This window comes from Aspergillus mulundensis, assembly GCF_003369625.1.
Source record: "Aspergillus mulundensis strain DSM 5745 chromosome Unknown scaffold_1, whole genome shotgun sequence".
NCBI classification, from domain to species: domain Eukaryota; kingdom Fungi; phylum Ascomycota; class Eurotiomycetes; order Eurotiales; family Aspergillaceae; genus Aspergillus; species Aspergillus mulundensis.
This window is the reverse complement of record NW_020797889.1, coordinates 2978960-3001789: the sequence shown is the minus strand read 5'-3', so window position 1 is coordinate 3001789 and position 22830 is coordinate 2978960. Positions and strand designations below refer to the sequence as shown.

General features: G+C 53.6%; 6 protein-coding genes across 6 annotated transcripts; 3 read left to right on the top strand and 3 right to left on the bottom strand.

Moving 5' to 3' along the window:
- Positions 1-10: 10 nt before the first annotated feature.
- DSM5745_02465 (putative glycerol dehydrogenase) lies at positions 11-1085 on the top strand (the record flags this gene model as incomplete). The annotated part of the gene is made up of 3 exons (XM_026744481.1): positions 11-74; positions 129-812; positions 889-1085. 3 exons carry the CDS (start codon positions 11-13, stop codon positions 1083-1085), a joined length of 945 nt encoding a protein of 314 aa, XP_026607644.1.
- A 4671-nt stretch (positions 1086-5756) lies between these two features.
- Positions 5757-9176, bottom strand: DSM5745_02464 (uncharacterized protein; the record flags this gene model as incomplete). The annotated part of the gene is made up of 1 exon (XM_026744480.1): positions 5757-9176. One exon carries the CDS (start codon positions 9174-9176, stop codon positions 5757-5759), a length of 3420 nt encoding a protein of 1139 aa, XP_026607643.1.
- Positions 9177-12122: 2946 nt separating this feature from the next.
- On the top strand, positions 12123-13043 carry DSM5745_02463 (uncharacterized protein; the record flags this gene model as incomplete). The annotated part of the gene is made up of 2 exons (XM_026744479.1): positions 12123-12387; positions 12466-13043. 2 exons carry the CDS (start codon positions 12123-12125, stop codon positions 13041-13043), a joined length of 843 nt encoding a protein of 280 aa, XP_026607642.1.
- A 182-nt stretch (positions 13044-13225) lies between these two features.
- On the bottom strand, positions 13226-15011 carry DSM5745_02462 (acyl--CoA ligase; the record flags this gene model as incomplete). The annotated part of the gene is made up of 3 exons (XM_026744478.1): positions 13226-14178; positions 14227-14862; positions 14912-15011. 3 exons carry the CDS (start codon positions 15009-15011, stop codon positions 13226-13228), a joined length of 1689 nt encoding a protein of 562 aa, XP_026607641.1.
- Positions 15012-15597: 586 nt separating this feature from the next.
- On the bottom strand, positions 15598-19454 carry pex1 (AAA family ATPase peroxin 1; the record flags this gene model as incomplete). Its single annotated transcript, XM_026744477.1, has 4 exons — positions 15598-18845; positions 18901-18979; positions 19033-19272; positions 19344-19454. 4 exons carry the CDS (start codon positions 19452-19454, stop codon positions 15598-15600), a joined length of 3678 nt encoding a protein of 1225 aa, XP_026607640.1.
- Positions 19455-19919: 465 nt separating this feature from the next.
- DSM5745_02460 (DNA replication licensing factor MCM7) lies at positions 19920-22518 on the top strand (the record flags this gene model as incomplete). The annotated part of the gene is made up of 4 exons (XM_026744476.1): positions 19920-20237; positions 20296-20426; positions 20476-22393; positions 22450-22518. 4 exons carry the CDS (start codon positions 19920-19922, stop codon positions 22516-22518), a joined length of 2436 nt encoding a protein of 811 aa, XP_026607639.1.
- Positions 22519-22830: the final 312 nt, after the last annotated feature.

Below are 22830 nucleotides of genomic sequence, written 5' to 3'. Positions count from 1 at the left end.
GACCTCCAAAATGTCCCTCGCAGACACCACCTACAAGCTCAACACCGGCGCCGACATCCCCGCGCTCGGTCTCGGTACGTCCCCTACCCCAACACCCACTTAGAGAACCCCAACCAACAAGGACCAAGGAACATGGCAATCCGCCCCCGGCGAAGTCAGCGCAGCCGTCTACCACGCCCTCAAATCCGGGTACCGCCACATCGACGCCGCGCAATGCTACGGCAACGAAGCCGAAGTGGGCGAGGGCATCAACCGCGCACTATCCGAGGGCCTCGTGCAGCGCTCGCAGATCTTCGTGACCACAAAACTCTGGTGCACGTACCACAGCCGCATCGAGACAGCGCTGAACCTGTCGCTCCAAAAACTCGGCCTCGACTACGTGGACCTGTATCTGGTGCACTGGCCGCTGGCCATGAACCCCGACGGCAACCACGAGCTCTTCCCCAAGCTGCCGGATGGGAGCCGCGATCTGGTGCGCAGCCACAGCCACGTTACGACGTGGAAGGGCATGGAGGAGCTCATTGCAAAGAATCCCGAGAAGGTCAAGGCCATCGGGGTGTCGAACTACTCGAAGCGGTATCTGGAGGAGCTGCTGCCGCAGGTGAAGATTGTTCCGGCCGTTAACCAGATCGAGAACCACCCTGCGCTGCCGCAGCAGGAGATTGTGGATCTGTGTAAGGAGAGGGGTATCCTGGTTACGGCGTATAGTCCGCTGGGCAGCACGGGGAGTCCGCTGTTTAAGGAGGAGGCTATCGTCAGTGTTGCGGAGAGGAGGGGCGTTACGCCTGCGACGGTTTTGTTGAGCTGGCACTGTACGTCTTTCTCTCTCTTTATCTTATTTTGTTGCTTTCGGTGTGAGTGTGGAATGATGCTAATATTTGTCTGCAGTGGCCCGTGGTTCCTCCGTCCTCGCCAAGTCCGTGACGCCCTCGCGCATCGAAGAGAACAGGAAGCTGGTGAAACTGGAGCCCGAGGACGTTGAGCTGATTGGCAAGTACTCAGCTGAGTTGGCCGCGAAGAATGCGTTCCAGCGCTACGTCTACCCGCCGTTTGGAGTGGATTTTGGGTTCCCCGACAAGTCGTGACTCCATGGGTCGAGGCTGTAGATACTGATACCCACGGGATGGGCTTGGATAGAGTGTACATAAAAGAATCAAACAAGGAAACGACCTATGATTATTATGGCCTTCTTCAATTAGTACATTTAGAAACATTTCAGAAACAAAACGTAACGCGGAGAGGAGATGAAAAGACAAGTAAGAGATACTCTGTACATAGGGTGTGAACATGCCGTCTCATCCAAATCAGTGCTTGCTTCATAACATCTGTCAGGAAATCCTCCACCAAACCAAGGGACTTAATCATCAGAGTTGTCAGTCAGAGAATAAGATGTCAACATCCAAGTCGATCACTCGACGGCAGTCAAAACGTCCAGGGCAGATGAACTAATACTCAAACCCAGCCCACTCTCTCTCAAGCGCAATTTCAACCTCCAAGGTGTCGCCCTCATCATCAGCCCAATCACCGCCGCCGCCAACAAACTTGCTAGTATAGGACTCGCGGTAGCACAGCTCTTTAAGGTCATCGGGCAGATGCACAACAATTGCAGTCGCAGTCTCGGTTTCGGTTTCCTTTGCGTTGCCGTTTACGTTGCCGGCTTCTTTCGCTTGCTTGGCCGCCTTGCGCGCTTTGCCCTTGGGTCTACCTTGCTTCGCAGTGGCAGTAGTAGTGGCAGTGGTGTTGGTTAGGGTCACGGCACCGGCAGCGGCCCCTTGGCCGGGATGAGCAACACCAGTGAAGACAGTAACAGTGTCACCCTTCCGCTTTGAGTTCGACGCAAGCAAGTGGGCAGCATAGTTCTTCAAAGCCTGAACACGGCGCGCCTCACGCTCTTCAACAATCGCCTTCGCAAGGGTCTGGGTCATCAAGCCGCGGCCCGACATCATGTCGAAAGTGAACTTGAGTTCGTGGAAGGGAAGGGCGAGGAGGACAGCGGACGGGACAAGGATATCTTCGCCGATACCACCAGCAGTAGGGGTCGTAGATGTTCTGCCCCGGGGAGTGGGTGTATCGGGTGTGTGTCTAGCCGCAGACTGCTCCCGCGCCTTTTTCTCCATCTCTTCCCTGTTCCGCTGATTAAGGCTGGGCAGGGAGCCGAACTGCATACTTGCAAGGCGTGGATCATTGGTTTCCGGCGCAGAAGGAGGAGTTGTAACGGGGCTGGTTGCGGTAACAGGGACATTCTGGCTGTCTTTCTCTTTGACGGGTGTAGTTGGTGTGGCAGACGCGGGTGTTTTGGGAGTAGTCCTCAAGAAATCTGGGACACGGTCAGGAAGAAGCTTTGACTGCGCGGTGCTGTAGAGCTTGAAGTCCGACTTGATGTTGTCGGCAAGGAAGCTCAGTGCAGTCGCGATAATGCGACGTGACCAGTCTGCTTGGATGAGACCGACTGGGTAGGGTGGTGCAGGAACTCCGTTTTTCTCAGAGTCCTGGTTGGCGGTGTTACTCGACTGAGGACTGGTGCTCTTAGATCCTGCATCAGCAGCTCTGCTCTCAATCGCTTCGGCATCATCGCCTTGTGCGTTGTTGTCGGACGCAGATTCAGACTTCTGATGCCAAGGGAGGTGAGGAAGAGTAACACAGAACCGATCGGTGCGAAGCCCAAAGACGAGAAGCTGCTCAAGAGTCTCCCAGCTCAACAAATCAAGAGCAAGACGGAATCCTCTGTCCGTAACCCTGGTAATGTAGAAGAATGCTCCCGAAACGGCATATGCAAGCGCCATGTCGACCATCGCCTGCTTGAGCGAGAACGGGTAGTCGGGATCGTAACTGGGGAAAGGATCATAGCCTAATCCTCCAAGGGTAATCGGCTTGAGCGTATCCAGGGTAAGCAGATCCCTACCGTAGAGATAATGCACGGCCTGTTCCCACCCCTTCAGTATTTGGAATTGCTCGCCAGCATAGACGTGGATCTCGACGCAGTTGGGATCGTTCTTCAGGATGTTGGTGACGAGGGGACTGCGCGCCAACACACACTTATGAGCGGTCATCGTGACTTTCCAGAACTCGTCGTAGGCTGAGTGCAGGGTGACTTTTATGTCGCTCATGTGGCCGCACTCCATCATGGAGATCAGCTCGGTAGACAGCTCGACAGCAGCCTGCTGGGCGAGAGTCTGTTCGTCTTCGGCACCTCGCATTTTCTGGACAGGATCGGTGATCTTATCAGCAATAGGAGAGGGAGGAGTAACCACGAGTTTGACGCCAGAGGAGTTTGTGGGGGTAGCTGCTGAGGCAGGGACGGTGGTTGTGTTGTGTTCAGGTTGAGGTTGAGCTTCAGGTTCAGGTTCAGGTTCAGGTTCAGGTTCAGGTTCAGGTTGAGCTTCAGGTTGAGCTTCAGGTTCAGGTTCAGGTTGAGCTTCAGGTTSAGCTTCAGGTTGAGCTTCAGGTTGAGSTTCAGGTTGAGCTTCAGGTTGAGCTTCAGGTTGAGCTTCAGGTTGAGCTTCAGGAAGAGATTCAGGAAGAGATTCAGGAAGAGGATCAGGTTCGAGGTCGGAGTCGGGAGGAGTGGCGGGGGGAGAGCGAGACGCGACTGAGACAGTTTTCGACCCTTCGACTTCCTCAATAACTTGCTCTTCAACCGCAGGCTCCTCCGCGGCAACCGACACGCCTTGACAGTAGCAGCAATCGCCAGCGTGGTGAACGCAGCAGCACGACCACCGAGGAGGACAGCGGCAGCCAATGTCAGCCTTGTGGACACAGCAGACCGGATTGAACTGGCACAGAGGACGGTAGTGGACGTGGCAGACGAGGTTGTCCTGCTGGTGGTGATCGTGCTCGTCCTGCTCCTGCTCCTGCTGTTCCCGAGGCGCCTCCATTTCCAGCTCATGAGCAATTTCCGGCTCTGGCTCTGGCTCAGGCTCAGGCGCCTTAACACCGCGGTCTCCATGGACAATCAACACGCCTCCCACTCGAGACATCCCAGGCCCTTCCGACGGCTGAAGACGCGAAGCTTCTCGTTCTCCCGCAGCTGAGCCTTCACCTCCATATCCAGTAACACTCTTCTGCTCTTCCACCTGCACTTGCACACCATCTCCGTTCTGACTATTGCTATCCACATTTGCAGCGCTCTTCTTCTTCTCCTTTTCCTTCTCCTTCTTCTTCTTCGCTGAGCTCTTCTTCTTCTTCTTCGCTTTGCGTGCCGCGCTGGTCCCGTCCACCTGCGGCAACACGAGATCCTCCATAATATCGTTCAGCTCAGGACCGAACTCCGACGAGGTCATCTTTCCGACGCTACAAGCACGCCTTAGCGGTGGGGTCCAAGTTATCGGAGAATCAGATGGCTCAGGGAGGCTAGGATGGGGGCGGCCGATGCCAAAGTAGGCGTCGAGATCGCGGACGGCAGCAGGGAGATCGGAGGTGCAGTATGTGTTGCGTCTTACCATGCTTTCTTGTCTTTGGGTGGGCTCATTGGGTCTGGATGGTTGGAATGGTTGTTCTGAATGATTGTGGTTGGAATGTGTGGATGGATATGAAGGTGGATGGAGGGGTGGTGTTGAAGAAGAGGATATGGGGGGAAGAGAGGAGAGGGCAGACTTTTCTCTTTCACATTATGTCTCACTTACATCGCCCCGGCGATGAAAGCCTTCATGTTGTTGTGGCTCCAGTTCTTTGCTGCCTGGCCCTGTGTGGCTCAGGATGTTTGTACTAGATGCATGGAAAACAAGCTGGTTTGCTCAGTCACATATATCTTAGTCCTGCTAGGTACTCCCAGGCCTGTATTGGGAATGTTATGTGCAGCAGACAAAACATGACGCCTTTCAGAATCTTTGTATAGGGCTTCTCTTCCACGTGACTTGGTCTCACCCCTATTCACAGGAAAACATCTTGCTTTGAAGGAGAAGTTGGACTTCTTCATTTTCTTTGAACTGCAAAAGAAAACAGAATCGATCTCTCTATCCCATAGCCCTAAAAGGAGATGCAACCAGGTGGCCGCAGCCACAATCTCGGACAGTCTTTTTCCCAGCGCAGCGGACTCCCAGGCAGCCGGCCGAGTCTCCTTTCCTTATTTCAATGTTCTACTGAATCCGGAGGACTATGAGACTTTCCAGATCCCATATCTTCTGAAGTCCAGGATAGTCCCGTTTGCAAACTTGTATTTTGCGAACGCCCCGTCCATTATCCTTGCTCATTGGCCTTGCTCATCGCGACCTAATCCTTCTTTGCTCGCCAACAAAACCAGCGGCTTTTCCACGCCCCAAACACTCAAGCAAACTTATACCCTCTGGCACAAATCAGCTTCAGTCCCTTTTACACTTAATTCAAGGCTTTCGATTAGCCGATGTCCAACTTGGGGAAGGCCGCTCCGCTCACAATTCCGCTCCTTGTCCTGTGCGAGAACCAGGTACATAACAGAGACCAGCGCAAAGCAACTGGGAATCAAGGATTAGTCTCGTATGGTGCTGGGGGGAGAAGGCATCGCTGTGGGTTTGGGTAATCAATCCATGGCCGGCAGAGGCAGGAAGATAGAAGACCAGAGTACGGATGGCTCTCGTCGGTAAAATCATATAGACATTACAAGGTCTAATGCAATGCAATGAATGATAGAAAATAATATATTATCATATAACTAACACGAAAGCCCACCGCTAAAACACAATGGTATCTCTCATCAGACTAACAGTTCAGGTATCTTAGTACATACATACACATCAAGTAAACAAGAATAAAGGAAATTGTCAAGGATTGACATAAGTTAATCAGAACATGCCGCCATCCATAGGGATGCGAGGCTGGTAAGGTGTAGGAGACGGCGATGTGATCGCGCTAGGCGCCATACTCTGTCGAGCCATAGCAGCAGCAGCAGCGTTCAATTCACCCTGCTCGCTAGAGACCTTGCGCAAGCGGTTGCGCGGCCTCGAGCGGGACCGCGAGCGCTTCTGGCCTTCATTATCATCAAAGGTGCTGCGTTCTCGGCCCTCGTAAGGCTCGTACTCAGGCTGCGACTTGAACGCGCCGAGAATAGTTTGCGTGGTTGTTTGGCGGCGGCGGCGTGGGTTCATTGGAGGGAGAGGAGGGGTTTCCATGCCGTTGCTCAGGCTTGCGCCGGGAGGAAGACCGACGGTGGGGACGTTGGAGGTGCAAGAGATGAAGGTGGGTTCGGAGATTTTCGATTTGTCAATGGGGCGCTTCTGAAGGCCGTTGTGACCTGCAGCGCGCTGGGGGAGGATTTGAGGAAGAGTGGTTGTGGATGCGGCTGGAGAGTCGCTGTTCGCATCGTACAAAGGAGGTGTTGCGTTGGCCGAGAAGGGTGGTGCGGCGGGCGAGGGGCGCGGAGCTCCAATGATAGGTGAGTTGCCTATAGGAGCAGCAAACGGTCGGTCAATCGGGGTTGCGGACCGGCTTTCTTGGAAGTATGCTCCTGATGCAGCAGATGGTGCCCTTTCATACGCTAGGCGGTCGTAGTTCTCCAAAGAGGGACGAGCTGATGAAGTAACAGAGGTGACACGGCGACGTCCTTGGGTGAAGCTGTTGTCAGAACTAATCTCATCTTCCTCCAAGGGGGTGAGATTGTCTCGGTCGCGACGAGAGCGGCTCTTCGAACGGCTGGATGCGTTCGAGCTTGAACGTTCTCTACGAGACCGGAAGCTTGAGTGAGGAGACGCGCCACGGCTACGGCTCGAGTCGCGAGATTCTTCTTGGCTGTGGCGGCCGAAACTTGCAATTCTGGAACGCATGGACCGTTCTCCTACATGAGGAGAGCTGGAGTTGCCGTGCCTGCCCATATGGGGGAAGGGAGCCCTGTCCTCCTCTCCCCAAGGGTCATCCGAGACCAAGGCCGGTGTGGATGCATTTCCAAACGCAAGGCCTTTTGCCCCACGAGGCTCGCCCCGGCTAAAGAGATGGTGCTTGCCGGGCTTGTTCTTCAGAAGAGCAAAGGCGTTTCCAGGTTTGGGCTGACCAAGATCTGGCGTCTGGCGGCCGGAGACAGGGCTTGCTGCACGGCTTTCATCGGCAAAATCGCGAAGCTTCTCCTGCACGCGTCTTCGCCTCTCCGCCAGTTCTTGGGCGAATTCTTCTCGTTCTCTCTGCGTCTCCGTGCTTCCCTGGCGCTGGTGTCGGCTGATACCCAGTTCGTCTCGCCAATCTGGAATTGGATCTGGAACTACTGGAACAGGGGGCGGCGCAGTCGTCGGAGGTCGAGTCGGGAACTCAAACTTAGGCTGCTCCATGGGAAGTTCCCGGGGAGCCGGAGATTCGATGACTGGAGGGAAGCGAGGCGATGGAGGAGGCAAGATGGAAGATTTGTCACTATCTTGCCGAAGATGGGTACGCACAAGACCACTGAGGCCAAGTCCCGCGGGTATTGTTGGAGAATCAGGCTTCTCGGGGCTCCCAGGGGTGTTGGCCAGTTCGGAAAGGCTTTCTCGGTGCTCTGCAATAGGCTTTAAGTCGCCCAGGTCCGAGTATCGCACTTCAGGGAGAGTTATATGGCTTTCATCGTTAGTTGGCGTTGTTGGTCTTGATGGAGTCTGAGAGCGGAAGGCTGGGTGGTTGCTATGAATGGAGTAGTCGTCGCGCGAAACTAGCCCATATCCTTCGTCCTCCGTCTCGCTCGGGCTTGAGTTGTCAAAGAAAGTAGCAACCTGTCCTGGTCTGGCAGGAGACGCATATACACTCTTACCGGTGGACCGGCTGCCGGGGCGATGAGCCTCACTGTAGTGAGAGGACCCAGCGGAGTTCGACCGCGACTGGCGACTAGCGTTTGAAAAACCCCGTTGGCGCGCCTGGGGGTCTTGAGGAACAGGTACTTGGGGTTGTTGCCGTAGAGGCGGCGGCGTGTTTCTACCCTGGAACATTTGAACCTGGCGGTGGGAGAACTGGCTCTCGTCGTAGGCAGTTCGGGGCTTATTGAACATGCCCATGGCTGTTGCCTTCCCACGATCTTCTGGTTGCAAAGCAGCCATGAGAGTTACCTCTTCATTTTCGCTGACTGGAGGGCTCAGTGGAGGCTGTCCGAAACTGGGAGGTTTGAGTTCAGACTCAATCGGTGGTCGTGAAGGTGAGGTAGCGGATGATGGAGGGCTTGTAGGTCGAGATGCAGCTGGCGACGGCTCGGCAGTGGTCAGTCTCTGCAGTCCATTGCGCAGGTTTGCTGCACTTCGGGAGTAGTTTCGGTTGAGAGAAGGCATTTCTGGAGTGCCTGCGCGCTGGCGGCTCAAGCTCTCTAGTCGATGTAGGGCAGATGCTTGCTGGCTGTGAACCGATTGCTCCAAAGCCTGACCATACAGACGGCGAGTTCGAACAGATCCTCGCTCAGCAGCCGATCCGGGGCGCATCGGCTTCAGTATAACAGAGTCCGAGTTACTATTGTGTGTCTGGGCAGGAGACGTCACCAATGACTGCTCGTCCACAGAAGTTGCGGCGGTTGATATGCGGGCATTGCCCATTGGCCCTGAAGCTGTCGAAGAGTATGTAGTTCGGTTGTGAGAAGACACTCTGGACAGCGCATCTTCGGATTCCTGCGGAGAGTAGACGGTGTACTCCTCCCCATCTTGTTCCCTTACACTGGGTTTCCGTCGAAAGTGCGAATTGTCGACATCATGTTCGTAGACTGCCCGACCGCCGCGACCAGACCCTGAAGATGCGATTTTATAGACCTTTTGCCGTCCCCCGAACAGGTTGTTTCCCTCTGTACGGCGGGCCCTACTCATAATGCTACCTTGGTGCGAATCATCGTCCCCATTATACCCATCGCTCCCCGACGCATATGAGCCTCGCTCGAGGTTGAAGGACGGCCGACCAGCAGAAGAGACTTCGTCGATGTCGGCAAGCAGGCCGGGGTTATGACCGAAGAGATTCAACCTTGAGGCGCGCCTAGGAAATAAAACGCTGTCGTCGCTAGCCTTTCCGATAAGCGACTCGGGATCGTCCTGTTCTCTGAGCATACTAAATCGTGCTGACAGCTTCGGCATGAGCAGACTAGTTCGGAAATCATCGGTAGACGGCAATGCGCTTGAGAGATCGAGGTCAAGTTCGGGCTTCGGCTCGGGTTCTTTTTTGTTTTTCTTCAGGATCGCGCCGAATGTAGTAGGGGGCACACTGGTTTCGGTAACCACAACCTCGTCCTTCACCTTTTCCCTCTTGGGCTCCTTCTTCGATTTGCGGAACCGGTTCATGATGGCGATTATTCCACCAGGGACAATTATCGCGCGGAGTAAAAATGTCGCTCAAGCCAGTCTTACGAGTTAGAACCAATCGCTCAGGCGATACTGTGGGGTTGAGGCGACATGAGGGTGACCTACTGAGCGAAAGCGAAAGAGAGAAAGGCAAAGCCTTCAGTAGATAACGACAGAGGACAGAAAAGGAGAGCTCAGTAGTATATAGCGAATGTGAGCATCAGATACCCCTGGGGCAGATTCCGGAACCGGTCCGTGGCCGATCTGTCGTGCAGTGGATGCGACGTGTAGGACGACAAAAGTACCGCGGGTGAGAGGTGTCGCAAACAATGGCTGATGTTGAGCTGGAGGATTAATCGGTTGATAAACTGGTCAATCGGCTCGAGGTGGACGGATCGATGAGGGGGTTGGCGGGAGGAATGTGGCTGCTGCGGAGGCAACGATAGAGTATGCCAGTATAGAGTTCTAAGGAATGGACTGGGACCTAGACTGAGGCAGGTCCGAAAGGAGAGACAAGTCGAGTAATTGAGTAGAGAGAGCAAGAGATTGGAGAAAGAGTGACTGGGAGGAAAGAAAGAGAGAGACACTTAGAGACAGACAAGAGTCAGAGAAAGCGAGGACAAGGAGAGGAGGGATCTCGATCGACGATTTAATTTTTTATCCCAGTCGGGGAGTGCAGTTCGAGAATCTGAGGAAATAATCAAATAATTTAATTAATTGTGATTATTACTCGAAGAATCAGTAAAGTCTGGCCAGACTCTTGTCAGCTCCAGCCAGTTTTTTGGTTCGATCAACACTCATTTACTTACTCCGCGCACAGTACACAGTCCACACACCGGGTGCACTGGTAGCTCAAACAATGGCTGAATCTCTCAAGCAGTGGATGTCTGGTCTCTGCTGATCCTGTATAATTATCCCTATAGTCCCTATAGTTCCTACTCTCTTGCATTATGCGTAGGTTGCGGCTATCTCGCATTGTCTAAACCGCGGTTAACTGGCTGTGTCTACTCTGTATGACTCCATCCGTGAAATAAAGGTGTACGGAGCCATGGGACATGCTGCGTTACTGTAAGGTACAGCCCCACCCTTGTCGCCCAATCAGCCCCTCAAGAATGCCGGGAAGGCTTTCCTCTAAACTCCAGCCAGCATCAAAGTCTCCAAAGCCCCGGAGCCGAAGGAACAACGATGAACAGGTTGAATCTCGGGATAACTTGGAAGAGCCCATGATCTCATCAAGACATCAACCGCTTTTCGTACATCTTTCTTGTTTCCGTGACAAGGGACAGACCAGCCTCGATAGCCCGGACTCCTGCATTTCTGTCGAGTAATTCGGATTCGATAGTCCTCACACTATGGCAAGAATGCATCAGCTGAGCCGTATGCGACCTGTCTTCCTAAGACTTGCCCCCTCCTGTCGGATGTTTCACCAACAATTCTACGCGGCTATTCGTCGCATCTGCGGAGGATCTCCCTTGACCCCAATCTTTAGAACTGAGCAATCACCTTGTGGTACCGCAGTCTAGCAGGAGACTGCAGAACCCGAATTGGCGGCATAGCGCCGTGCAATGTGGCATGTGCACTGCTTCTGTCACTGCATGCTCATGGCGACCGGCGCTCTCCTGCATCTCGCAGGTTTTTCGGGGGAGATCAAGATCAGAATTTTCAACCGTGCTGCCCCGCGGCTTCGCTGTCCGAGCTTAATCTTATATTAATATTAACCAGGATATAGGCACTGGATCCAGAAGGTTTTGATTTCTAAGACCGGTATTTTTTGACAGCCGTTGGGTTGGAGACACTGCCGCGGTGCCGACCACGGCGACCAGAGTTGACTCGCGCGCGTGGCGTAATAATGTGGGTATTACAGCAGCGTAATACCAGAACTTTGTCACAGGCACCTGCCTGCCCCTGGCTAGGCCTCTTCGGGGAAGGCTTGTCGCTCCAACTCCGGCTTGTCCGTTCAATAGTATTCCTCCTTGGCGGATAGCGAGGAGTAGCGCTGTGCGATGGATTCGTCGGAGTGGCAGAGGCAGAGCCCTAGCTAGGCTCCGAAGTAGTCAGCTAATTGTATCAAATAATGAGGAGGGGGCAATTGAGGGTGAATTAGGTATCAAGATCACAAGCTCAGAAGCCTCAGATCCGTCGTTCTTCACTTTTCGTCTGAGCTCCTAAACCAAGCCAGCTCCTGCAATAAAAACGCAGAGCTCGATCTGAATCAGATCTCGAGGGCGGAGCAGCGAGCATCCCCCTTCAATTTCATCGGCCAGGGCCCCAAAAGCCGTTCCCCCCTCCAGGGCCACCAGTGGGTGATGCGCACTCGCAGACCACCGGTGTTTCAGGCTTTCAGCTGCCTGCAGCCAACCAACTGCGCCTTGTTGGGGCTGTCCAGTGTGCTCCCAGGCTCCTCACCGAGTCACCGTTGAATCGACGACGGCGTCAGATTCTTCTAAAGCAGCGCTAGAAGGCCAAAGAACTGTTGGTCTTTGGATTATCTCGGGTGGAACTTCCCAACGTCATCGGCTCGGAGTTTCCTCTTGCGTTCTGGAGTCTGGGCTGTCGTTCTGGGGCTTCGGGCAGCAAACGGACAGGGCAAGCCCAATGCTCAACATCAGAATAATGAACTCCAACTCGGACCTCCGTCTGAAAAGAAATATCGAAGCCCTTGCGGCTGTTGCACTTGCATATGGCCTTGAGTGACTTGCATTCATCGATTCCGGGAATGGCAAAACGAAAACATCCCCTGCCCGGTCCCCGGCCCCCAGACTGAACTCTCCTCGATGACGTTGTTGTCTTAGATTATTAATCGCAGAGCACTCCCCGCATCACGCAAGAACTGCTTCAAGAACTTGAAATCAATCTCGCACATAACCAGAACTGACTTGTACAACTAACCAAACCAGAGACAATCACAACCTCAACATCTCAACCAAACTAACATCCAAGACAAACATGTCCAACCTAAACGTCCTCCTCCTCGGCGGCCACGGCAAGGTCGCCCTCCATCTAACCCCCCTCCTCCTCGCCCGCTCCTGGAACGTCACCAGCGTGATCCGCAACCCAGCCCACGAGTCCGAGATCCTCGCGCTCGCAGACCCCTCCAAGGCCCGCGGAAAGCTCAACGTCCTTGTCTCCAGCCTCGACGATATAAAAACGTCCGCCGACGCCGCAAAGATCATCAGCCAGGTTGATCCGGATTACGTCGTTTGGTCCGCCGGTGCGTCCGCCCCAAATACCAGAGGGAAAGGAAACAAGGATGAGAATGGCGAATGCTAATACATATATGTATGTACAGGCGCCGGCGGCAAAGGCGGCCCCGAACGCACCATCGCCGTCGACGAAGTCGCAGCCAAAGCCTTCATCGACGCATCATACCTACACCCGCGCGTGCGGAAATTCCTCCTCGTCTCATGGATCGGATCCCGGCGCAACAAGCCCTCCTGGTTCACCGACGCAGACTGGAGCCACAGCCGCAACACATTCGACAACGTCCTGCCCACATACGCGAAGGCGAAACTTGAGGCCGACGAGTACCTGACTGCTCATGCGGCAGCGCGCACAAGGAAAACTGCGAGCGGGAAGATGGGCGTGCTGGATGCGATTTGTCTTAGGCCGGGGCTTTTGACTGATGAGCCGGCAACGGGGAAGGTTACCCTGGGCAAGACGAAGAGTGAGGGCAAGGTCTCGCGTGAGGACGTGGCCAGGGTTGCGGACGCGCTTTTGGCGAAGGATGGGGCCAAAGGTTGGTTTGATCTGCTGGGTGGCGAGGACGAGGTTGCGGATGCGGTTGAGAGGGTTGTAAGGGACAAGGTTGATGTTGTGGAGGGCGAGGACGTGGATGGTATGGTCAAGCGGTTTGGATTGGATGGTTAAATGATCTGAACTGAAAGACTATATAATCAAATTATATGAACTAATGTTGTGAAATGAATATAATGATGTATGTATATATATTTCTGGAAGATTAGCACCTGGTAATATACATATTCCAATCTATACATGCACCGCTGACAGGATATATCGTATCACATCAAGACAAATCTACTCTATGATGACTACAGCTTCGCCTTCGGAGCAGCCGTCTCATCCTGCGCTTTCTTCTTGAGCAATCTTCGTAAAATCTTCCCCGACACACTCTTCGGGATCTCATCAACAAAGCGCACACCACCACGCAGACGCTTATGGTGCGCAACCTTTCCCTCCAGCCATTTAGCAATATTGGTTGCTTCTTCTGCCGCCGAAACCCCGGCATCCTTGCTCTTCACGCTTCGCACTACAAAAGCAACAGGCACCTCTGTGCCATGCTCGGCACTCTCGATGCCGATGACGGCGACATCATCAATCGAATCATTGTCCACAAGAATACCCTCGAGCTCAGCAGGAGCAACCTGGAAGCCTTTGTACTTGATGAGTTCCTTAACGCGGTCGGTAATAAAGAAGTCGCCCTTGGGGTCTTGGTAGCCGACATCGCCAGTGCGAAACCACCCATCTGGGGATATGGAGTCCGCTGTCGCGGCTGGGTTGTTGTGGTAGCCTTGGAAGACGTTGGGCCCACGGAGATAGAGCTCGCCGACTTCACCAGTGGGCACTTCGGCGGGTTCTGAACCGTCCTCGGGCATGGTCATGTATTTGGCTTCCATGTTGGGGAGGAGCTTGCCGACTGAGCCGACACTTTCGCGCCATTCGCTCCAAGGCTGTGTGTGGGTGGTAGGGCTAGTTTCGCTCAGACCGTATCCCTGCTTAATACCGACGCGGAGGCGCTTGTAGACGGCTTCCACCAGTTCCTGGGTGAGCGGGGCAGCACCGGAATTCATCATGCGCAGGCTGGAAAGATCGTACTTCTCAACAACGGGGTGTTTGCCCAGCAGAAGAACGACCGGAGGAACCACGTAACTGAATGTGATACGGTAGTTCTGAACATGCTGGCACCACTTCTCAAGATCGAACTTGGCCATGACAAAGAGCTCATACCCCTGGTAAATTGTTTGGTGCACCAGACATGTCAGGCCTAGTGACTATTAGTTTAGGGCCTGCCTGACAAGTGTAGAGAACATACCGTAAATATGGAAGAATGGAAGGAAGGCGAGCACACGATCGCCCTTGCCGTCTGCGCCACCATTCCATTTGAGATTGCCGCCATCACCTGAGGCCAGCTGAAGACTGTTGGCGACGATGTTGCGATGGCTGAGCATGACACCTTTGGGAACACCGGTGGTACCAGAGCTGTAAACAAGAAACGAGAGATCCTTTTCTGGATTGATCTTTGAGCGACGGAAGCGAGTGGCTCCAGAGATGTTGCGGATGGAAGTGAAGTGTTTGAACCTAGCCTCGGGGTCTCGCTGGTCGCCAACCAGGATAATGCGGTCGTCAGGGATACCGACCTGTTTCGCGGCGGCTCGCGCGACGGAGAGAACAGGCAATTGGGTGGCAACGGCCTTTGCACCGGAGTCTCTCAGTTGAAACGCGAGTTCCTCAACGGTATATGCTGGATTGGATGGGGAAACGACCCCGCCAGCCCAGAGCGTGCCGTACATGACAGCCGGGGTATCAATGCTGTTGGGAGTGTAGAGAGCGAGGACATCGCCTTTACGCCAGTCGAAGATAGACTTCAGGCCCTGGCCGAACGCGATAGCGGATTGTTTAACATCGTTGAAAGTATAGGAGCGTCGGGTGTCCGCATCCGTATAGATAACTACCGCGATTTAGTAAATGCTAGGGAAGAGAACGTGCGATAGGCTCACCCTTGTCATCGGGAAATTCCCTATCTTTTCGCTCAAAAAGGAATGTCCACAGGTCGATATTGGGGATATTGACCGAGGGGTACTGTGAAGAGACTGGCATTTCGAGGTAGAGGATAAGCCGGAGATGAGGATGGAGACGGCTTGGCAATGGAGAAAATGCGGGGAAAGCGAACGAGAGGAAGACGGGGAAGCCGCGAAAGAGAGACAGAGAGGTGTAGGGGAGAAGATGTGAGTGTAGACAAGCCACAAGAACTTGAATATTGGAGAAACGATTATTAAAGAAGCACCCATGGCTCCGGCTATCCCAGGGTTGCTGGTACACTGCTCGGCCCTCGGCATGTCGTCACCTGACTTGACCCCAGATTTCCCCATCCGGAAGGTGCCAACGTTCGCCCCGCCTCGGGGCCCGCCGCAACGGTCGCTACCTAATAGTAATGACAGTTCGGGATCTTGCGGACTGCAAGTAAGTCAAAGGTTGAAGAACTTTATGATCTCCTTCGTCAAATATCCCAGAGTTATGTATACCGTATATGTAAAGCGAACGGACAACGCGCCGGCATTTGGCAGATCCCTCCGGAGTCCGCTGTACCCGCTCGGCATTCCGATAGCGGGACTTGTATCGGCCGACATTCGCGTACTCTGAGGCGAATAATATACACTCAAATGTCATCTATATCTATCATATTCTACATCAAACTCGTTCGTCCTCCGACCTCCCGCCCCCCTTCTCCATTCGGCATTTCACCGTTTCGGCCCTCCACAAACTCCCGGTAGATGCCCAGCAGCCGTCTCCGTTCGGCTTCGCTAAGTGAGCTGCGCGTTGTGTTCAAGGACCGCTCCATGTGCTCCCATCGTACTATGATCTCTTCACGACTCTCATCCGGCCCTGGCTCATGAGAATTGGCTGTCGCGCTTGTTGATACCGAGTTAAGACCGCCTTGCTCGAGTTGCCGTTGTCGGCGTCGTGCATTCTTCAGCGCGTCAAGCTTGGATGCCACTACTGCCGGCGCCGGCATTGCCACTGACCCAGCTCGCTGCTCCAGATCAGAATAAAGGAATTGAATGAACGAGCGACTGCTTGTGCTGGGGTTGGATGACTTCGCGGTTTTCGCTGGAGGCTTATCGCCTGAGCGATCTCCTAACGCATCATGTACCGCCTCTAGATGTGCATTGTAGACCACTGCCTGTAGATCAGCGCCGGAAAATCCTGCTGTGCGCGCTGCTATCTCATCTAGCCTGGCCACTACCTCCTCGCTCATCAAAAGCTTCTTGCTAACGGCTTGGATGATGTCGGCTCGGTCAACATGGTTTGGCATATCACAAAGTAGCGATTTATCCAAACGACCAGGACGAAGCAGCGCGGGGTCAATCAGATCCGGTCGAGATGTGGCCGCGAGGACGTATACCCCCGAAAGACCCTCAGCTCCATCCATCTGAGTGAGAAGCTGGTTGACTACTCGATCTGTCACTCCAGTCGAGTCATGCCCACGCTTAGGCGCAATACTGTCGAACTCATCAAAGAAGAGGATACACGGCCGAGCTGCCTGCGCTCGTTCGAACAAATCTCTTACACTCTTTTCGCTAGCACCAATGTACTTGTTGAGAATCTCAGGTCCCTTCACGCTGATAAAATTGAGGCCACACTCGCCTGCCACCGCACTAGCCAGTAGAGTTTTACCACACCCAGGAAATCCGTAGAGAAGCAGACCAGACCGTAGCCGCAGCGGGCACTGCGCAAAAATAGGGGCATACTTGGTCGGGTATTGTAGGGTCTCCAGTAGCATCTTTCGAGTCTCGTGCAGCCCACCAATAGCGGAGAAGGTAGTAGTAGATGAAGTGAGGGTCACATTGCGGAGCGAGGCCGGGGTAAATCCTTTGATGGCGTTATCAAAGTCTGCTGATCCTAGCACGATTGCCTTGGACTCATCCGATGTCTCGGTGACAGACCGAATGAGAGCTTCATTGCGTGCGCGAGCAACCAGCAATACCAAGTCCCCGGGCATAAATCCGTCAGTCTTCCCAGCCAAGTCGAGAAAGTCGACATCCCGCCCAAGGATAAAACCATCACCATCAGAAGACGTAGGTCGACTATCGGGATTTGAAGGGTCTAGCCATGAATCATTAGTAGACGTACTGACCGACCTGGCGTGGCCATTGGTGGCATTCGATGGTCCGGCCTCTGTCGTGGCACTGGGAGCCCCACGATCCTGACTTGTAAGATACTCAAGGACTTTGCGTCTTCCTTCTTTGTCGGGAGCTCTCAGATGTATAACTTCTCGGACCACGTGCCCACCCACGATAACATTGTTCAACGACTCCTTGGACTGCGCCGTTGCAAGGAGCACAACGCCCGAGTTCATGGAGCAAAACTCGCGAACCATGGAGCAGATTACCTCACTATTTTGGCGGCTACGGCCATTGTCCCCTCCCACTTGCAACTCAGTTTCAACCGGGCACAACTTGTCAAGGTCGTCCAAAATTACAGCCGATTGCCCGCCAAGGCGAGCGCACCATGCGGCGGACATGAACAGGCGACTCAGGGTCTCTTTGATGTTGGAAATACGAGTCTCATCCGTCACAAGTTTTCGACACGAGAAGTACTTCACATTGAAGAGGGATTCCTTCTGCAACCGATGCGCCAAGAGCTGACCCAGCGCAGTCTTTCCAGATCCAAGCCCACCAGTCACCAGAACGGAACAAGATTTGTTGAGATTGTCCAAGGTTTGGGATATAACTTGGTCGATCCCAACCATGGGAGGAGCAGTGACCGGAATCGGATCCTCCATTGCTAGATTCAGTGCACTCTGTTGCGCTGGTCTTGGTATTTCAGCTTGAACTTCGAAGGCTAGCTTTGTGTCAGACCCTAACAGCCACCCAAACACCGACTTGGATGCATCGGAGCTACTCTTTAGTGGTGGATCAAACCGAATGACAGCCCCGTCAAACGCAGACACTGTTCCCTGGTTCTCGGATTTTGGAAGGACCATACCATCTGTTATTGGACCTGCAAGTAGCCCTTTGCCCGAGCCCGTACTGCCATATAGGACCTTGATACGCTCCACTAGTGCATCCCTTGCTGCAATGGTATCAGCGCCGAACTTCAACCCATCTTTTCGCTTCGTGGCGTCCGTGAGAAATGGGTAAACTTTGAGTGCTCTAGTAGCGGACCGCTGTAGTGGTGGTGGTGCGGCCTCTACTCGAATAATACCGCCTACCATTCCTTCCGCGCCTATGGCCGAGCAAAGCACGGAGGATAGACCAGCATGTTGAGGATCGGGTGCATCAATCCAAGGAAGTAATTTCGCCACGAGTTTGGTGGTAGGGGTGCCAGCATCACTAGCTTTCTGTTCAGCTTGGCTCATTTGCTGCTGAGGATCAGGTGGTGCTTTCAACCCAGAAGGTTGGACAAGTGTGACGCATGCCCAGTCAGCACCCCGGAGTTCGTTTGATGCCAGAATATCGGGGTCAAGCCAGACACGGAAACCCTCATTACTGTCCTCTTCCGTCTCTTCATCAAAGTACTGGTCGGACCAATCCCGGTCAAGCCCTCTAAAGTAGAGAGCACCTCGGCTTGTTTCAGACTTGCTGCTTTTACCGCGTGCGGTGCTTCCCCCACTGCTTCTTCCTCCAGCACTTCTTTTACTGCTGCCGGTGACACTCCTGTTATCCCCGCGAGGCGCCCGTGTGTTTGCCTTCGGGCGCGTTTTAGGAGCAACAATGACCTCCGCATCAGGCGCAATTTTAGCAAAAGGAGATGTATTGGATGGAGCAGGGGTTAACGAAGTGATGACGATATTTGCTGTCGATGTGGGGGAGAGGTGTAGTGCTAAAGGATGCATGTGATCGGCCTGTTGTGTCGTATACGTAGGATTGGGTAGAGCGCGGATTTGCGACAAGAGATTGAGCTCTAGGAACGTCGCATGCAGCTCGATAACTGGGAATAGAATCAACATTTGAACGTGCGCACAAAGGAAAAGAGGTAACCATACTCTCCCAGTCTTCAGGTGTCAAAGGCTCAATGTTGATTGTATGAGCTACGGGAGGATCAAGGTGAATAAAAATACCAACCTAGAACATAATTAGAGAGCGCGGAGCAGCGATGATCATCAGGACAGGCTTACTCTTTGCCCTTCGCTGAGACCGAGGACCCTTCCAAACGTAGTGTCCAACTCGACAGTCGCCGCATCTTGTTCTCTTGTAGACGATGGATTGTTGATGCCATCCCTTCCCACAACAGGCGCAATTCTCCGCTTGCTCGGCATTCCCGTCCACCCCAGATAACATGAACGCGGGGTAGGGTTGCCGTTGCTGGCTCGACCGGTCGGGCGGAATTGTAACTCGACAATCACATTTTGTGCAGCCTAAATCGCAAGAAATGCTAATCAGCATACACAATTGTCAAGTCCAAGGGAGGTGGACGGGTATAGCTTACTGTATTGGCGTTGACCAGGAGAGAAACGAGCGAGGGCGGCAGATTCACGAGGCAGTTCTTCAGAGGAACCAAGGCGACTTCCGCCGTGGTGGAAGGCTTTCTAGGCGCCATTCTTTGGCGCACACGAGAAAGCTACTGCTTGGCAAGGAGAGTAGACGAAAGGTGAGTTAGAAGAACGCTGAAGGGAGCGAGAGCTGGGCTGAGGCATGGAGATGAAGTGCCAGCGCCGGCTCCAACCCCGGACTCCGCAAATGGTCGCCGAGCCGAAAGTCGATGCCTCGCGATCATCGGACCGAGACTTGTTCCGTTCCGAGGCACGTGCCTCTAAGCTTTTTTCCTTCCGTACTAGCGTCGCAGCCTTAAAGGTCAGGCTAAAGTTACATATACGCGTTTTCGCGACGCGACGTGCTTTGAGGCCTCAGGCTTCAAACTCCTTTGCCGGAGAAACGCAGAAAACTGCCTGGCGCCCAGCCCAGTCAAGTCAAGTCCACAACTTCCGCAACACCTGCGCCCCTCTTCTTGCAGAGCTTCCGGACACTCAATTGAACACGTTGTTCCTGTCGCGGTCGCTCCATTATGGCTTTGAATCAGTACCCTGCCCCAGTTGATTACAACGGGCAGCTCGAGGCCTTCAAGGATTTCCTCAAACATTTCAAAAGCTTTGAGTCAGCCTCTGCTTCGGCCGCAACAGAAGCTATCGAGGACCTCCACATTGACGAAGATGGCACTAGCGATGAATATGATTTTATGGACGACGCTGATGAGAGCGGAGCGCAAAGCAGAGGAGGGCGCCGCCGCAACAAGGAGCCCAAACTCAAGTACATGCAGATGCTACAGGACGTAGCCGACCGAGAACGCTCCGACGTTCTTATTGAGCTGGATGACTTGGTTACTGTAAGCGCTGACTTCTTCCGGTATTATACAAATAGTATCTAACGACGCCGCGGCTTAGTACGAGCGATCGCTCCCAGAAGAAGTCGACTTGAAGCTTGCCCTGTCCGTGCAGAGAAACACCAAGCGCTATATCGAGGTCATATCTCAGGCAGTGGATGCCGTTATGCCGAAAGAAACAAAAGAAGTCTCGTACGTTAGGCTGTGCGCTTCTAATGGAGCTGGAGCTGATTGCATATAGGTTCAAGGATGATGTCCTCGATGTGATCATGTCCCAGCGTGAGAAGCGTAACGATGCGATGATGATGGCTGCCGAAGCCGACCCCGAAGCCGCTATTGATCCCTCAATGTTCCCTCCGGAGCTTACTCGTCGATATGTCCTTAACTTCAAGCCCCTCACTCCCTCAGGGTCCAGTAGCGAACGTGCTTCAAAGGCGCTGGCTGTGCGCAATGTGCGCGCAGAGCATCTTGGTAGCCTTATTACAGTCCGCGGTATCACCACTCGAGTGTCGGACGTCAAACCAGCTGTTCAGATCAATGCTTACACTTGTGACCGTTGCGGAAACGAGGTGTTCCAGCCCGTTACGACAAAGCAGTTTACCCCCATGTCCGAGTGTCCTTCGAAGGAGTGCAAGGAGAACAACACCAAGGGTCAGCTCTTCCTCTCTACGAGGGCGTCAAAGTTCGTTCCTTTCCAAGAAGTCAAGATTCAAGAGATGGCGGATCAAGTACCTGTCGGCCACATCCCACGGACCATGACCGTTAACTGCACCGGAACCCTTACGCGGCAGCTCAACCCGGGTGATCTTGTGGATATCGCCGGTATCTTCCTTCCTACACCTTACACCGGTTTCAGAGCAATCCGCGCGGGGCTGCTCACAGACACATACCTCGAAGCCCAGCACATTACCCACCACAAGAAGTCTTATACCGACATTGGCATGGACAGCCGAACCCTGCGCAAGATTGAGCAGTACCAGCAATCCGGCAACATGTACGAATATCTTGCACGATCGATCGCACCTGAAATCTACGGCCATCTGGATGTCAAGAAGGCGCTGCTACTTCTCCTCATCGGCGGTGTCACAAAGGAGATGGGTGATGGTATGCACATTCGTGGTGATATCAACATCTGCCTGATGGGTGACCCTGGAGTCGCCAAATCGCAGTTACTCAAGTATATTGCCAAGGTTGCACCGCGAGGTGTGTACACAACAGGTCGTGGTAGCAGTGGTGTCGGTCTCACAGCCGCTGTTATGCGTGATCCTGTGACGGACGAAATGGTGCTTGAGGGTGGTGCTCTTGTGTTGGCAGACAACGGCATCTGCTGTATTGATGAGTTCGATAAGATGGAGGACGGAGACCGAACTGCCATTCATGAAGTCATGGAACAACAGACCATCTCTATTTCCAAGGCCGGAATTACTACTACCCTGAACGCTCGTACCTCAATCCTCGCCGCCGCCAACCCGTTGTACGGTCGGTACAACCCCCGACTCTCACCCGTCGAGAACATCAACCTGCCAGCAGCGCTGCTTTCTCGTTTCGATGTCATGTTCCTCATCCTCGACACTCCCTCCCGCGATGCAGACGAGGAGCTGGCCAGCCACGTCGCCTACGTCCACATGCACAACAAGCACCCTGAAAGTGAAGATGCAGGCATCATGTTCTCACCTCATGAGGTTCGCCAGTACATTGCCAAGGCACGAACGTACCGACCTGTCGTTCCCTCCAAGGTCTCGGACTACATGGTTCAAGCCTACGTGAATATGAGAAAGCGCCAGAAGCGCGACGAAGCAAACAAGAAGCAGTTCTCTCACATCACCCCGCGTACCCTTCTTGGAGTTGTCCGTGTTTCCCAGGCGCTTGCGCGACTTCGATTCAGTGAAGTTGTCGTTGAAGAGGATGTCGACGAGGCCCTGCGTCTGATTGAAGTCAGTAGGGCATCCTTGACCAACGACGGCCAGTCACACCTCGACCAGAGCCCCACATCCAAGATCTACAACCTCATCCGTGGCCTTCATGAGAGCGGCGCGGCTGCCGTGGGAGATGGCGAAGAGGGCGAGCTCAGCATGAGGAGAATCAGGGAGCGAGTCCTAGCCAAGGGCTTCACTGAGGATCAGCTCACGATGGCGATTGACGAGTATGAGAACTCTCACGTAAGTTTCCCCAGTCCCCATCTTTACCTACACTATCCGCTAACTACTTTCTCCAGGTCTGGCAAGTCATCGCCAATGGCACGCGTCTTGTCTTCCTTGACAACGTCGATGACATGGACATTTAAAGGACTACGGTCATATTGTCATGTCTTCCACCTAGACTTTTATTTTCTACATTATGCTATCTTGGATATGTCTTGGTTTCCGAATCTCAGAGAATAGTGCATGCATGAAGTGGGATGAATCGGGTCGGTGTTTCGGTGTATAGTATACTAGGCTAATATCTTTCTGATATTTCTGCTTTTTCGAATGATCTGAAATTTGACATTGTCTTGTGCCTTGATTGTCTGGCGAGTCCCGTATAACAATGGATTACAGAGTACACAACAAGTCCTTTCAACTGGTCCAGCGGGTTGGGGACATTGCCATGTCTATCT